This window comes from Elephas maximus, chromosome 24 (assembly GCF_024166365.1).
Source record: "Elephas maximus indicus isolate mEleMax1 chromosome 24, mEleMax1 primary haplotype, whole genome shotgun sequence".
Taxonomy (NCBI): domain Eukaryota; kingdom Metazoa; phylum Chordata; class Mammalia; order Proboscidea; family Elephantidae; genus Elephas; species Elephas maximus.
In genome coordinates this window covers 610,850-627,406 of record NC_064842.1, presented here as the reverse complement: position 1 = coordinate 627,406, position 16,557 = coordinate 610,850, and the positions used below count along the sequence as shown (strand labels likewise).

At 40.8% G+C, this 16,557-nt stretch overlaps 1 protein-coding gene across 1 annotated transcript in view; it reads left to right on the top strand.

The window, feature by feature from the left end:
- Positions 1-16,557, top strand: part of INTS7 (integrator complex subunit 7) — a 113,854-nt gene that overhangs the window by 13,990 nt on the left and 83,307 nt on the right. The window contains exons 2-6 of the mRNA XM_049867985.1: positions 333-462; positions 1,285-1,431; positions 2,849-2,986; positions 9,360-9,406; positions 14,734-14,933. Of these exons, the coding sequence (XP_049723942.1) occupies positions 333-462; positions 1,285-1,431; positions 2,849-2,986; positions 9,360-9,406; positions 14,734-14,933 (662 nt within the window). The remainder of the gene's footprint in view (positions 1-332; positions 463-1,284; positions 1,432-2,848; positions 2,987-9,359; positions 9,407-14,733; positions 14,934-16,557) is intronic.

The following is a 16,557-nucleotide window of genomic DNA, read 5'->3' as shown; positions in this document are numbered from 1 at the left end:
TCTAATTTAATTCCGTTGTGGTCAGAGGACGTGCTTTGTATAATCAGTCCTTTTAAATTTATTTTATAGCCCAGAATATTCTTAGTTAAGTTTTTAACCTTAAAAAAAAAGTTTCTTTTTCATTATACTCTGTGTCTGAAAGTGGCAATCTACCATATTGCTATTTTATATCCCATTTTTTACTTTTAAAAGATAACGAGTTACAGTCATATCTCCCTAACTGAAGAATGATTAAGAAATTGTTACTTTACTGTGGAATTCAGTGTTACTTGGTATTTTTGCTTGTAGCTACACGTTTACAAGCCATTCTCCCCTTTTTGTGCTTTTCGTAGGTCTAAGATCTGGCAAGCTTGGTGAACAGTGTGAAGCAGTTGTTCGCTTTCCCAGACTCTTCCAGAAGTATCCGTTCCCTATTCTCATCAATTCTGCGTTCCTGAAGTTAGCCGATGTTTTCAGAGTTGGGTGAGTCTCCATAAGGCTTCAATGTCCTAAAGCACTTTGTTTGTATTGCTTTGCTTTATACTGTAGTCTTTTTTGTTTTTGTCTTTTAGGACTTGGCAGTGATTAGCTACCACTTTACTGACATATGTGGCAGTGTACCCCACTTACTGTGAAATTTGGTGAAGTTTTAAGCAAATATGAAGAGTATAATTCAGAGAATACTTATTTTTTGGGGACTGGATAAATCAAATTAAGATGACTTTAATATATTACTGTATGTTTTATAGAATCTATGGCTTTGTGCAGACTGTTTGGAGAAGTTTCTGATTTAATGGACTAGTTCGTTCTGTAAGATGAGATGCATGTCTGTGAAGTGCCTGAGAACAAGGAAGCACTGAATAAATACCCTTCCCTTTTTTTCTCCCACCGTTCCCTCCCCTCTACCGCCCTTCTTTCTCCCATTCTCCATGTTCTTATGTGCACATACACACTTACCAGATGAGACTTGAAGGGGAAAAGATGTAGGATTAGCCTGGGAGAGGAGGAAGACCATGTAACCCCCTGATCTTGGTTACAATGTGATCGAAGGTTCGACTTGAGGGTGTCCGTGTCACTGCCATTTCGTTGTCCTGCAGCGGAAATGAGTAGATAGTTAATGGCTTATACTTAGTCTCCACCTGAAGTACAGACGTTAGGTAACTTCTTTAGTGGGGAGACAAATAATAATAAGAGTAAAACATTAATCTCTTGTTACAATTTAATATGATTAGTGTTGCTTTGATCCATAGTTAAATGTTACTTTTCTAAAGTGGTCTGATTTATCTTATCTCTGGTTTTTCATAGAAACAATTTCCTGAGGCTGTGTGTTCTTAAAGTTACCCAACAAAGTGAGAAGCATTTGGAGAAGATTCTAAATGTGGATGAATTTGTGAAGAGAATTTTCTCTGTGATTCATAGTAATGATCCTGTGGCGAGAGCCATCACGCTGCGGTATACCACGTTGCCATAAAGATTCACCACAAGATTGTTTAAACTGTCATTGTGAACAGAAAGGGCGTGTGTGTGTGTGTGTGTGTGTATTTTTCTAAATTTTAAGGATTTATTTTTGATTTTTGGACTAAGACTGAATGTAAAAATATTGTAACCATCCCAATCTGTAAATTCTTTTCAGTTGACATCTGTGGTACTACTTTAGTTATAAATTATTGCCTAACTTGTGTTCGAAATGGTCCTCCTTGTGGGTGTTCTGATCAAATAACTCAGTGGATCTGAATGTAGCCTAGCCACCGCTCATTTTGAACTTTCAGCTTCCGGGCCCTGTTCTCAATTGTTTCGTGTCAGTTTTTTGTGTTTGTCCTTGGTTATGTACTCTGCCTTGTTTTTGTATATAATCATGTATGTTTGAAACCGTTGGTGAATGCCAGGTATAAATAACCATGGTATTTTCTTTAGAATTTTCTTTATAGACATTGGGAAAATGATAATTTTATTAGAATTTCATTTTATAAGCCTTATGTCCAGCTTGGACCATTCTCTTTTTACCTTTGCTGTCTGTGGAGTCATGTGTAATTTTTTCAGATTTTTTAAATACACTTCCCTAAACTGCAGGGCTTGTTTCTGATGACCAGCCCTGACAATCCCTTTCTTAATAGAAAGCATAGGATGTCACTTCTTCCTCAAGGTTCTGTTTTCCCACAGCAGGACCCAGTTCTCCCTTCTGGTTCTGAATTAAGTCCAGAGTAATGATTGCTTTTGTCATTCCTCTGCTTTCTGTTTAATTAAATTCTGAGCAGCTGTGTGGTATTTTAAAGCCAGTTAATTGATTTTCTCTTTTTAAATCTGCATTTAATAGAACAGAATTGAAATTACAAGCAATACTTTTCTTACCCTTGCACATTCTGGTATGAGCCCCCAGGGGCACCGTCCACCTCTGTTCTCTTAATGTTGAGTATGGATTTGAAAAGTATTCTGTTGGTGTTTACTGATGTAGAAAAAAGGACTAGAGAGTCTTACTTTTTTACTTTGTGGATTCGTTTAATAGAAAAAACGCTGGGCGCTCAAGGCTTAGCTAAAATGGACTTCTTTATGCACCGTTGGTAATTGTCATTTTGATGCTTTAATAATTCAAAAGTTTCTTTTCTGGACCCTGTTTGGTACCTAAGAGATACTTCATTTCTTTGTTTTGCTTGTGTTATATAAGCTGTTTTAATTTTTGCGACATGTTGAGGCTGTGAAAGTGTTTGGCGTTTGAATCACTGCCGTTCCTGAAGTTAATGCCTTGTTAACCTGACCCTTAGGGAACTACCTACAAGCTTTTGTTTTGGTAATCTTGCTTAGCCTGGCTTCTTCCTTTGTTGACCATGGACTTATTATACATCTGTTCAGCTTAGGTTCTCTCTTTCCATAGGATGCTGGGAAGTCTGGCATCAATAATTCCTGAGAGAAAGAATGCTCATCATAGTATTCGTCAGAGCCTGGATTCACATGATAACGTAGAAGTTGAAGCTGCTGTGTTTGCTGCTGCCAACTTCTCCGCACAGTCCAAGTAAGCCCCCCAAAAACCAAAACCAAACCCATTGCTGTCGACAGTCATGACTCATAGTGACCCTTTAAGAAGCTGGAACTGCCCCATAGGGTTTCCAAGCAGTGACTGATGGATTCAAACTGCTGGCCTTTTGGTGAGCAGCTGAGCTCTTAACCACTGAGGCACCAAGGCTCCAGAGTAAGCATAGACCTTTTCATAACTTGGCTTCCTAAGAAGAGCTTTTAAAGGAATAACTAGTCAATATATAGAAACACTAAAGATAGAGAAAATGTAAATGGCAAAGGTTATATTTCAAGAAGGTTTACATCATGTTAGGGAAATGATACTTAAATACGTAAAACAGGAAACTTGAATACAAAATGTCGGCATTAACTGTTAATGAGATGAGAGTTTTCAGAAAAACAGGATCAACATAGATTAGTTTGGTAAGGTGCCCGCCACTGGGGAGCAGAAGCTTTGTCTGCTGAGCAGTAGCCCCCGGACATACACATCCCCAACACTAAATTACTGTTTTCTTACTGTCTCTCACGTTAAGCTGTCTGGCATTAGAACTACTCACAGCCTGACTAAGACAATAGCTTGAGCTGAAAACAGTTCCAACCTACCTAGGATGTCATGTCCTTCACTATTATCTTACAGAACAATTTTTATTTTTTAATGAAATGTTGACCATTGCTTTTTTACTATGTTTTTTGACTGGCCTGTTTACCCTCTGTAAAGAATATATTATCCTCTTTACTGATGTCAAAATTACCCTTGCCTCCTGGAGGGCATTGTGGTAATGTGTATGAAAAGCCTTAAACAGATGTTCTTTGACCCAGAAAATCACATCTCAGAATTTATCTTAATGAATCAGTGTGTATTGATATTTACTCGCAAGGATATTAGTTGTGGTGTTACTTAAAATAACAGAAGAAATTAGATGCAACGTGAATTCCAACCAATAGGGATGAGCTTAGATAAATTACGATATGACCATACCATGAAATACTGTATCAGCGTTTAACAGATATGTTGTAGAAATTTACTTGGAAGCAGGTTATATAATAACCTGCATGATATTCCAGGTTTGTAAAAAACCTGATTAGAAAAAAGACTAGAAGGATATATATGTCCAAATGTTGTCTCTGGGTAGTAAGGTAGTTTATAATTTTTATGTTCTTTTGGTAAATTTCTGTATATTCTGTTGTGAGCAAGTTTAAGCTTTATAGTCAGGTGAATAAAAAATGTAATTTTTTTTTTATGTAAACAAATAGCATTTCCACTAAGAACCACTGCTAAATTTGGACAACACTTGAAATAATTAATTACCAACTTTCTTCCTTTCTTCAGATTTTAATTGCATGCACGATTCTCTTTAGCTGCTTTTATTATACCTTCAGAATTCCAAGATTACACATTGGAAAAGGAGAGAAAGGATAGAAAACATATACTTAATAATTTATTGTTTGTAATTAATTGGTGTGGCAGTAATTGAGAGGGAGAAATACATGAGTAAATACGTAAGTTCCCATTTGTGCTTTTAATTATGTTGATGAGAGTCACTGATGTTGGCAGAACTTTTTAAAACCACTTTTATTGGACAGGAGTTATATCTAGTGAATAGCTGTCATCTGATGACCAGGGTAAAGGTGTCAGCTTTGTAATCTATCAGATTAAATACGTACTTCCAGTGGTTCCAGAAATAATTTTCTAAATTTAGTGCTAAACTTGGGTGATGAATTTGTAATTTAATAATTAATTTTTACACAGGAGAATCATTTTAAGATAGTTTTTTCCCCTTATGTTACTATCACACAGTATCACTTGTCAGTTGTACTGAGGTGGCTTGTGCATTGTGATGCTGGAAGCTATGCTACCGATATCTCAGATACCAGCAGGGTCATCCATGGCAGAGAGGTTTCAGTGGAGCTTCCAACCCTAACACAGACTGGGAAAAAGGGCCTAGAAAGTTTACTTCTGAAAAAATTGTCCAAGGAAAACGTTATGGATAGCAGCGGAACGTTGTCTGATACAGCGCCGGAAGATGAGCCCCTCAGGTTGGAAGGCACTCGTAAGATGACTGGGGAAGAGCTGCCTCCTCAAAGTAGAGTCGAACTTAATGACGTGGATGGAGTCAAACTTTCAGGACCTTCATTTGTGGCAGAACTCAAGATGAGAAGAAACAGCTGCAAACATCTATTAATAATTAGAATGTGGAATGTACAAAGTATGAACCAAGAAAAATCGGAAGTTGTCAAGAATGAAATAGCACACTTGGATCCATATCCCAGCATTACCCAGCTGAGATGGGCTGGTATTGGCCATTTTGAATTGGACAATCCTATGGGCTACGATGCCGGGAATGACAGATTGAGGAGGAACAGAGTTGCATTCATTGTCAAAAAGAACATTTCAAGATCAATTCTGAAATACAGTGCTGTCAGTGATAGGATAATATCTGTATGCCCAAAAGGAAGACCAGCTAATACGACCATTATCCAAATTTACACACCAGCTGCCAATACCAAAGATGAAGAAACTGAAGATTTTTACCAATTCTAGCATTCTGAAATGGATCAAACACGTTATCAAGATGCATTGATAATTACTGATGATTGGAATACAAAAGTTAGAAACGAAGGGTCAGTAGTTGGAAAATATGGCCTTGGTGATAGAAACATTGTGGGAGATGGCATGATAGAATTTTGCAAGACCAACAACTTATTCATTGGAAATGCGTTTTTTCAACAAAGATAAATACACGAGGAGCTCACCAGATGGAATACACAGGAATTAAATCGACTGCATGTATGGAAAGAAACAATTGGGAAGCTCAATATCAGACCAGGGCCAGGGGCTAGCTGTGGAACAGACCATCAGTTGCTCGTATGCAAGTTGAAATTGAAGCTGAAGAAAATTAAAACAAGTCCATGAGAGCCAGAGTATAACCTTGAGTATATTCCACCTGAATTTAGAGACTATCTCAAGGATTGATCTGACACAATGGACACTAATGACCGAAAAGCAGATGAATTGTGGGATCTCAAGGACAACATGCATGAAGAAAGCAAAAGGTCATTAAAAAGATAGGAAAAAAAAAAAAGACCAAAATGGATGTCAGAGGAGACTCTGAAATGTATTGTTGAATGTAGGGTAAAAGGTTAGCTAAAGTGAAAGGAAGAAATGATGAAGTAAAGGAGTTGAACAGAAGATTTCAAAGGGTGGCTCAAGAAGACAAAGTGAAGTTTATAATGACATGTGCCAAGACTTGGAGTTAGAAAACGAAAAGGGAAGAACATGCTTGGCATTTCTCAAGCTGAAAGAACTGAAGAAAAAATTCAAGCCTTGAGTTGCAATATTGAAGGATTCTATGGGTAAAAAATTGAACGGCACAGGAAACATCAAAAGAATGCACAGAGTCACTGTACCAAAATGAGTTGGTTGGTGTTCATCCATTTCAGGAGGTGGCATGGGATCAAGAACCGATGGTACTGAAGAAAGAGAGCCAGGCTGCACTGATGGTGTTGGTGAAAAGCAAGGCTCTGGGAATTGACGGAATACCAATTGAGATGTTCCAACAAATGGATACAATGCTGGAAGTGCTCACTCATCTGTACCAAGAAATTTGGAAGACAGCTTCCTGGCCAACCAACTGGAAGAGTTCCATATTTGTGCATATTCCAAAGAAAGGTGATGCAACGGAATATGGAAGTTATCAAACAATATCATTAATATCCCATGCAAGTAAAATTATGCTGAAGATAATTAAAACATGGTTACAGCAGTACATCGACAGGGAACTGCCAGAAATTCAAGCCAGATTCAGAGGAGGACATGGAACAAGGATTATCATTACTGATGTTGAGTGGATCTTGGCTGAAAGCAGAGAATAACAGAAAGATATTTACCTATGTTTTATTGACTATGCAAAGGCATTCAACTCTGTGAATCATAACAAATTATGGGTAACATTGCAAAGAATGGGAATTTCAGAACACTTAATTGTGCTCATGAGGAACCTGTACATAGAACAAGAAGCAGTTGTTCATTTTACTTGGATTTCATTTTACTTGGATCCACGATGAACATCCATAGAAGCAGCAATCGAGAAATCAGATGACATATTGCATTGAACAAATCTGCTGCAAAAGACCTATTTAAACTGTTGAAAAGCAAAAATGCCACTTTGAGAACTAAGGTGCACCTGACCCAAGCCAGGGTATTTTCGGTCATCTCATACACATGTGAAAGCTGGACAGTGAATAAGGAAGACCAAAGAAGAATCGATGCCTTTGAATTATGGTGTTAGCAAAGAGTATTGCTAGAAGAATGAACAAATCTGTCTTGGAAAAAGTACAGCCAGATGCTTCTTAGTATCGAGGATGGCAAGACTTTGTCTCACTTACTTTGGGCATGTTATCAGGAGGGACCAGTCTCAGGAGCAGGATATCATGCTTGGTAAAATAGAGGGTCTGAGAAAAAGAGAAGGACCCTCAATGTGAGTTGACACAGTGGCTGCAACAGTGGTTTCAAGCATAGGAACAATTGTAAGGATAGTGCAGGACCATAGGGTCACTATGAATCAGAACCGACTCAAGGCCACCTAACAGCATAACGACAACAACATGTTATTATCAGAAGCTAATTTTATTTGTGGGATTATTTATCTGTCTTGGAAAATGATTAAGACCAGGTAGCACAGAAACAACAAGGTTCTTCACTTATGGAAGCGATGGCCAATTTAAACTAAACCCATTGCCATCAAGTTAATTCTGACTCATGGCGGCCCTGTAGGACAGAGTAGAACTGCCCCATAGGGTTTCCAAGATTGTAAATCTTTACAGAAGCAGGCTGCCACGTCTTTCTCCTGTGGAGCGGCTGGTGGGTTCAGTCTGCCGACCTTCTGGTTAGCAACCAAGTGCTTAACCACTGTGACACCAGGGCTCGCTCCTTTGATGACCAGTACCCACCCAATGTCCTCAAGTCGATTCCAACTCATAGTGACCCCGTAGGGTTTTCAAGGCCATAAATCTCTATGGAAGCAGACTGCCACATCTTTCTTCCATGGAGCCACTGGTGGTTTTAAACCACCAACCTTTTAAGTTAGCAGTTGGCCACTTTAACCACTGTGCCACCAGGGCTCCTTGATGACCAGTAGACATCTACATTATTAATTTATGTAGAGGCTTCAATCTGATAACAGTTGTAATTTATGATATTAGAGATACCAGATTAGCCCAATAGGAAGGCCTGAAAGATCTATCAGAGTGTGAGATTAATGACTTTTTCAGAGCAGTATTTACCTTCTCCCTCAGAAATAAGGACCTGAATTGAGATTAAATATCTCAGCTGATACTGATAGATTTTTGTCTTAACATTCTCTGTTTTTCAATTTGGGATCTTAAGAAAAAAGAAAATCAGAATAAATGGCCAAATAAGACTTTGAGAATTTATTTAATTCTTTTATACCATGTCTACTGCCACAACCACTTCTAAGTTGCTCTGAAAAGGTAAGATTTTGTATTTTTAAGGAACTAGAGCGGGAGTTGCAGAGCCACATATGCCTTTAGGGGCAGAAGAGCATTGTGAGTACCAGCAGCGTCCTCCATCGGCCACCATGGTGACCTGGAGAACACGTACGGCTTCCGAAAGGCACCAGCCAGTTGTCAGAACGCAGGAGTATATGCTGGGTTGTTAGGTAGGGTTTTTTTGGAGAAACTGGAAAGTTAGAGTACTGTTCTTAGTTTCACCATATGTAAATGTTGCTGTTAAGAATTAAAAAGATATTGGACAAAAGAAATTCTGTCACTGAATCGAACACTTAAAAATGGATAAAATGGCAGATTTTATGTTTATGTATTTTACTACAAGAAAGTAAAAAACCAGCCAATCATGGCTAATTTAAGTAGTTCAGCTTTTAGTAAGATTCTATCATATTTCGTACTGCATTTCTGCTACTTCATACCTACTTTTTCTAAAATGCAAAATGTTAGAAATTTGTTTTTGTTCCTTAGGTAATCAGTTTGAATGTTAAATTCTTTTCTTAATTGACACTATATCGTAAAACAGCGTAAGCGAAGGCGGTAATTATTAATCTTTCAGAAAATGTCACTAAGTGATGCAGACAAATCAGGGCATCTTTCCTTGCGTACCATGTGAGAACACTGCTGGCATAGCCCATTAGTAGTGGAATTTTTGTTTCAGTTGTGTTTCTTCCCCCTCTTTGCCCCAAATGCCTGAACTCTGGAATAGCAGTTAGGGTTTGGAGTATTGCGTTTCCCTGTTCTGTAGTTCACCAGTTGTATTCTTATTTCTTTTTCAAGTCCTTGGAAAACTGCAGTAAATTTTGTTGTTTTGGTATTAAAGTGTTTGCTTTTCTCTCTTTCCGAAGGGATTTTGCCGTAGGAATCTGTAACAAAATCAGTGAAATGATTCAAGGTATGTATGCTTCGTTCAGAATTATGAAGTGACTTTGTGGGATTTATGTTAATAGTTCCTAGTATTTATTAAGTACTTACTGTGTGCTAGGTACTATTCGTTCATTCAAATGATAATAATTCGAATAAACATTGAAGCATCATCTCTGCAGGGGAGGAAAGGCCCAGTGACCTGCTTTTGGAAATTCAGCTGTTGAAAGCCCTGTGGAGCATAGTTCTGTCCTAACACACACATAGGGTCGTCGTGGGTTGGAATTGACTCCATGGCAACATTTTTTTTTAATGTGCCATGACTGTCCTAGGATGCAGTGGTGAACAAAACAAAGTCCTTGCCCTCGTGTAACTTGCATTCTAGTGAATGGGGGGAGGGCAATAAAATAAAAATATGGTATTTCAGGTGCTGCGGAGAACAGGTCAGAGGGAGAAGGAGAGCTAAGAGCAGACAGTGTGGAGGGAGACTTTCCTGTTTTAGAGATGTTGTTGAATGACACATGAAGGAGGGAAGAGAGTAAGCCATTTAGAGATCCAGGGAAGAGCATTCTGGTTGGGGAGGCAGTGTTGCCAGGAGCTTGGGGACTCTTCACTCTGTAAATATCCCTCCAGTGGCTTCCAGTCACAACTAGAATCATAACCAAATTCCTTCCCGTAGCCTGCAAAGCCCTAGCTTTTCAAGCCTGTCTTCCATACTGTGCTTCACATATGTTAACGCCATTTATCCTCATAACACTCATAAGAGGAGCTTTGGGGCTGCGCATTGCACAGCTTTAGAGAACAGAACTTCTGTTGTGTTTTTATGAATTACACCTCTTTGAATGGTGCAACTTGGCGGCCTTGTGTAGCTAATATCATCACCATTTTACAGAAAAGGAAATGGAGCTGCAGTAAAGCTTAGTAATTTGTCCAAGGTCACACAGCTACTACATGGCAGTTTGGCTTTGAGGTCCATCCTTTTAACCACTATGGTGTATTGCCTGTTTGGGCCATGACTTTCTTAGGGCAGTTGTATTTTAATTGTGTTCCTTTTAACGTTGAAGAGACCTTGCTTACTTTGCGTGACTGATAAAAATTAATTAAAGGCCAAGATACAGCATTTGAGCTTTTGTCCTGTTTCCCTTTATCCTTTTGTGGTTTTCTTTTCTGCCTACTACCAAACAAGAGCTTTCCTGCAGAAGGGGTTGTCTTTGTGAAATTGGAAGAAAGCATCACGCACTCACGGAGCAGGTTTTATTGACTGCTTGCTCTATCAGACAAGGTCTCAGCAGAAAAGAGATGACACACTCAAATTGGGATAATTCACAGAAGGTCAACAAGGGGCCGTTTACAAAGCTGAGGGCAGGGTGAACTACAGGAGAAGGTGCTGTCTCTGAGCCTGGTGTGAGCTCTTACCACCCCTGGAGGGTGAAGCAGAGGCTCAGAAAGTAACTTGCCCAAGGCCACATAGCTAGTAAGTTCAAACCCATTGTGGCTGTAGAAGCCATACTAATAACAGTACTGCCTGTCAGTTTTGAAAAGAGTTACAGATTTTTTCAAAAAGGTGGTCATTGATTTTGGTGAGAATATTTTCAGTGAGTTGATAGGGGTGGAGGTCAGATTTTCAGTAGTTGAGGAGTCTCTAAAGAAGTTTGGCTTTGCGTAGAGGAAGAGCAAGAGTACAGCATGTTAAATACTGCAGGGAAGGAGTTGGGAGAAGAGAGGAACTTGTACAGCAGTCCCTGTAGACTCAGGAGACCCAGGTCCAGGGAAATGTCTGTGGAGTCAGGAGAAGAGAGGAACCTGTACAGCAGTCCCTGTAGACTCAGGAGACCCAGGTCCAGGGAAATGTCTGTGGAGTCAGGAGAAGAGAGGAACTTGTACAGCAGTCCCTGTGGACTCAGGAGACCCAGGTCCAGGGAAATGTCTGTGGAGTCGGGAGAAGAGAGGAACCTGTACAGCAGTCCCTGTGGACTCAGGAGACCCCCAGGTGCAGGGAAATGTCTGTGGAGTCAGGAGAAGAGAGGAACCTGTACAGCAGTCCCTGTGGACTCAGGAGACCCCCAGGTGCAGGGAAATGTCTGAGGAGGGAGAAGCCAGGTTCTTCTGTTGAGGTCCAGGAGAGTAGAGGTTTGGAATAGCCATTTGGAGAATGGGAGAGAGGTTGTCTGAGGAAACCTCTAAGGGTTCCTAAGCGGCAGTGAGCAGTGAAAATCCTGTTGTGTTTGGAGACTTAGTATTGGCATAATACTTGGAAAACAGTTCCATATTCCACCACTACTGCCACGTCTCTAGCGTTATCCTCTCCTCACAACTCTGGAAGCACTTGTGCAGCTGCCCGTTCGGCTTCTCCATGTGTGTATCTCGTAGGCATCTCAGATTTAGTATGGCCCAAACAGCGCCAGCTGCTGCTTCCTCCGTCTTCTGCAGCTCAGTAACTGACACCATTACCCACCCAGTTATTCAGGCTGCATATCTGGACACTATATTGAGTGTTTTTCCTTCTGCCGGCCACATCTAGTCCATAAGCAGATCCGACGTACATCCTACCCTGTGACCTGTCTCCATCTCAGCACCCCCGTAGTTCAGGTTGTTGTCATCTCTTGCATGGATTACTGTACTAGCCTCCTCGTTAGTCTTTTTCTTCAACTTCTTGCTCCTCTAACCATCCATTCTTCACATAGCAGCTAATCTTTTAAAAGGACAAATCAGATCACAGCATTCCCTTGTTTAAAACTATCCACTGGCTTCATTTGCATTTAATATAAAACCTGAACTTACTACCTGCACTTAGAAAACCTTACATGTTATCCATCCTTGCCTTTGTTTGTCTCTCTGCTCTGTCTCTTGCCACTCCCTGTTTAAACCAGCCACAGGCCTCTTCGCCATTTCAAAGCCTTTGCACTGGAGTGCTCTTTGCCCTGAGCACCTGTGGTTAGCTCCTTCTCATCTTCAAATTTCATCTTAAATGTCACCGCTTGGGCCTTTTGCTACACTTTATCTAGTGTAATCACCCTTTGTTGTTGTTGTTAGTTGCCATTCAGCTGGTTCCGACTCATGGCGACCCTGTGTATGCAGAGTAGAACGGCTTCATAGGGCTTTCAAGGCTGTGACCTTTCAGAAGTAGATTGCCAGGCCTGTCTTCCGAGGTGCTTCTGGGTGGGTTCAAACTGCTAACCTTTTGTTTAGTAGTTGAGTGTGTAACTGTTTGTGCCCCTCAGGAATCTAATTGCCCAGTTAAAAAGCAACAGCCGTCTCATGTGTCACATTACCCGACTTTAATTGTCTGTGTAACACTGATTGCTGTCTTACATTCTTATGATTTGTCAGTTTATTGTCTCTCTCCCCTGCCAAAAAATATAAGCCCCATTAAGAGAGTTGTCATGTTCACCATGTCATTAAGTACCCAAGACAGTGGTGGCACCTCGGTGGTGTTCAGGCATTTGTGGAGAAGTTAGAATGGTGGAGGAATTGTGTGGAACGTGGCGTGCTTCCTTTGCAGTTGCCTTCAGAGCTGTATGTCGCAATCCACTTGGTGGAGAAGTACCACTACCCATGTTGTGCACAGGGTCGCTATGGGTCGGAGCCGACTCGACGGCACCTGACAACAACATTACCAAATTAATGCCCATTTTATTGACCAAATTTGGTTCCATAATACTGTTCCCTGTTTCTGGAAGTAAATGTGCCCTCAAATATGTTTTGTGGCTGTAGAGGGTATTTCCTGTGACCAGTCACCGAGCACTGTCCACCTTTCCGGTGCCTCTTCAGTGCATCTGATTCAGGCTGTCCTCTCTACCTCAGCACCCTACTTGCTGCTCTTCCTGCCCCCAGGTTCCCGCCCGTAGTCCGTGCCTTGAGCACTGTTTGTATTTGCTTCTCTGATTAAAACATTTTGCTGGCTTTTTGTTGTCCTCACACTGAGGTCCAGGTTTCTTACCAGGACCTCTCCGTGTGGCTCCACCTGTCCCTCTAAGTTCAGCTCTTGCCACTCTCTCTTTCTGACTCTCCTCCAGGCATACCAAACGTCTTTCAGTTCTCGCTCAACTCCAAGCCTTTTTGTGTGCCCTTGTCCTTATTTAGAGACTCAGACACGCCACTCTGAGCTTTTGCACCTCTCCTGCCACCCTGCCATGTTTCCTGCCTGATCTCATGTTCATCAAGCTTCACATTAAATACTCCCCACGAGGCTTTAAAAAAAAAAAAAAAAACCCGTAACAGAAAAACATCATAAAAGAAACCCTATGGAGCAGTCCTGCTTTGTACTCTAAGGTTGATAGTCAGAACTGACTACGGCAGCAGGTTTTTGTTTTATAAAAGCAGGTAGAAATCAAACTGTTGTCAAGACAGTTTTTATATCATAAAGTTAACAACAGAAATTGTGTTCAGAAAGAAAACAGCATAGCACTGGCAAAATTTCTGTGTGAAATGACCCTGGTCTGGGATATGGAAACACTGTTATATGTCCATGCTGACAGTTACTTCACAGTGAAGAAGCCAATGATTTGCAGAACATTAATTCATTTTGGGCATAATATATAGTCCATTATGATTGAGAAATTTTGTTTTGTGTCACAGCAAAGCTGTGCTATAGAAGAGAAGAATTTTTGTTTAGCTGTGGTGTTGACTAGAAAAGATAGCGTTAACTCCTCATGGAGTTCCAGCTGTATATGTGATAAAGAAAGGCATCCTGCACAAATAAAGTTCATAGAACTTAAAAACCGTTCCACACAGTCTGTTCACATCCTGCTTTTGATTCAGTATTGAAGGAAATAATTAAAATTTTAAATATAATCAAAGTGTAGCCACTGAGTGTGTGTGTGTAAACACAACTCTTGTGTATATCTTTTTCTTATGCTGTAACAAGAAATAGGCAGTGAGTATAATAAGACTTTGCTTTGTACTGTGCCTTTCAGAGGCACTTTCTCCTAGCATATATTTCTATAATCGCTGAAAAATTAATGTTAAATATTTTTTGGAGAAACTGTCCTCGTATTGACTAGCTCTGGTACAAAAAAAAAAAAAGCCATACCTGTTGCCATTGAGTCAATTCTGACTCTTAGCTGCCTTATAGGACAGGGTAGAACTGCCCCGTAGGGTTTCCAAGGACCGGTGGTGGATTCAACCGCTGACTTTTTGGTAAACAGCAGAGCTCTTAACCACTGTGCCACCAGGGCTCCTGGTACAGTTACGTTTAATGTTATGAACATAATATTAGTATGCAATGTGTTTTTAATGGACCTTTTAGATCTGAGTGTCATCGAGGGTGCAGATAGGCACTCTGTACGCGTTCCTTGTCGCGTCCAGGCTTAGCCACACCTGGGGACTTGAACTCTATGTGTTCCTTGTTGCGTCCAGGTTTAGCCACACCTGTGGACCTGAAGCTGAAGCTGACCCCCATCCTGCAGCACATGCACCATGATGCCATCCTGGCTTCCAGTGCTCGCCAGCTTCTGCAGCAGCTGGTCACCTCCTATCCTTCCACCAGGATGGTGATCGTTTCTCTGCACACTTTCACTCTGCTTGCAGCGTCGTCTTTGGTTGATACGCCGAAGCAGGTAATTTCAGTTTTCTTCTTTAAATTGCCTTTTCTTTAATAACCTTACATAGTAAATATATGATAAAAAATAAGTAACTTAAGTTTTGATAGCATTAAGCTCCCTTTCTCTGATAAAGATCAGTTTAATGTCCTTTTGCTTGCTTTTTTTTTTTTTTTTATAATAACTTTTATTAAGCTTCAAGTGAACGTTTACAAATCCAATCAGTCTGTCACATATAAGTTTACATACATCTCACTCCCTACTCCCACTTACTCTCCCCGTCTTGAGTCAGCCCTTTCAGTCTCTCCTTTCTTGACAATTTTGCCGGCTTCCCTCTCTCTCTATCCTCCCATCCCCCCTCCAGGCAAGAGTTGCCAACACAATCTCAAGTGTCCACCTGATATAATTAGCTCACTCTTCATCAGCATCTCTCTCCCACCCACTGACCAGTCCCTTTCATGTCTGATGAGTTGTCTTCGGGGATGGTTCCTGTCCTGTGTCAACTGAAGGTCTGGGGAGCATGGCCGCCGGGATTCCTCTAGTCTCAGTCAGACCATCAAGTTTGGTCTTCTTATGAGAATTTGGGGTCTGCATCCCACTGATCTCCTGCTCCCTCAGGGGTCCTCTGCTGAGCTCCCTGTCAGGGCAGTCATCGATTGTGGCCGGGCACCAACTAGTTCTTCTGGTCTCAGGATGATGTAGGTCTCTGGTTCATGTGGCCCTTTCTGTCTCTTGGGCTCTTAGTTGTCATGTGGGCTTGGTGTTCTTCATTTTCCTTTGCTCCAGGTGGGTTGAGACCAATTGCTGCATCTTAGATGGCTGCTTGTTAGCATTTAAGACCCCAGACGCCACATTTCAAAGTGGGATGCAGAATGATTTCATAATAGAATTATTTTGCCAATTGACTTAGAAGTCCCCTCAAACCACGTTCCCCAGACCCCCGCGCTTGCTCCGCTGACCTTTGAAGCATTCATTATATCCTGGAAACTTCTTTGCTTTTGGTCCAGTCCAATTGAGCTGACCTTCCATGTATTGAGTGTTGTCTTTCCCTTCACCTAAAGCAGTTCTTATCTACTGATTAATCAATAAAAAACCCTCTCCCACCCTCCCTCCCTCCCCCCCCTCGTAACCACAAAAGTATGTGTTCTTCTCATTTTTTACTATTTCTCAAGATCTTATAATAGTGGTCTTATACAATATTTGTCCTTTTGCCTCTGACTAATTTCGCTCAGCATAATGCCTTCCAGGTTCCTCCATGTTATGAAATGTTTCAGAGATTCGTCACTGTTCTTTATCGATGCGTAGTATTCCATTGTGTGAATATACCACAATTTATTTACCCATTCATCCGTTGATGGACACCTTGGTTGCTTCCAACTTTTTGCTATTGTAAACAGAGCTGCAATAAACATGGGTGTGCATGTATCTGTTTGTATGAAGGCTCTTGTATCTCTAGGGTATATTCCTAGGAGTGGGATTTCTGGGTTGTATGGTAGTTCTATTTCTAACTGTTTAAGATAACGCCAGATAGATTTCCAAAGTGGTTGTACCATTTTACATTCCCACCAGCAGTGTATGAGAGTTCCAATCTCTCCGCAGCCTCTCCAACATTTATTATTTTGTGTTTTTTGGATTAATGCCA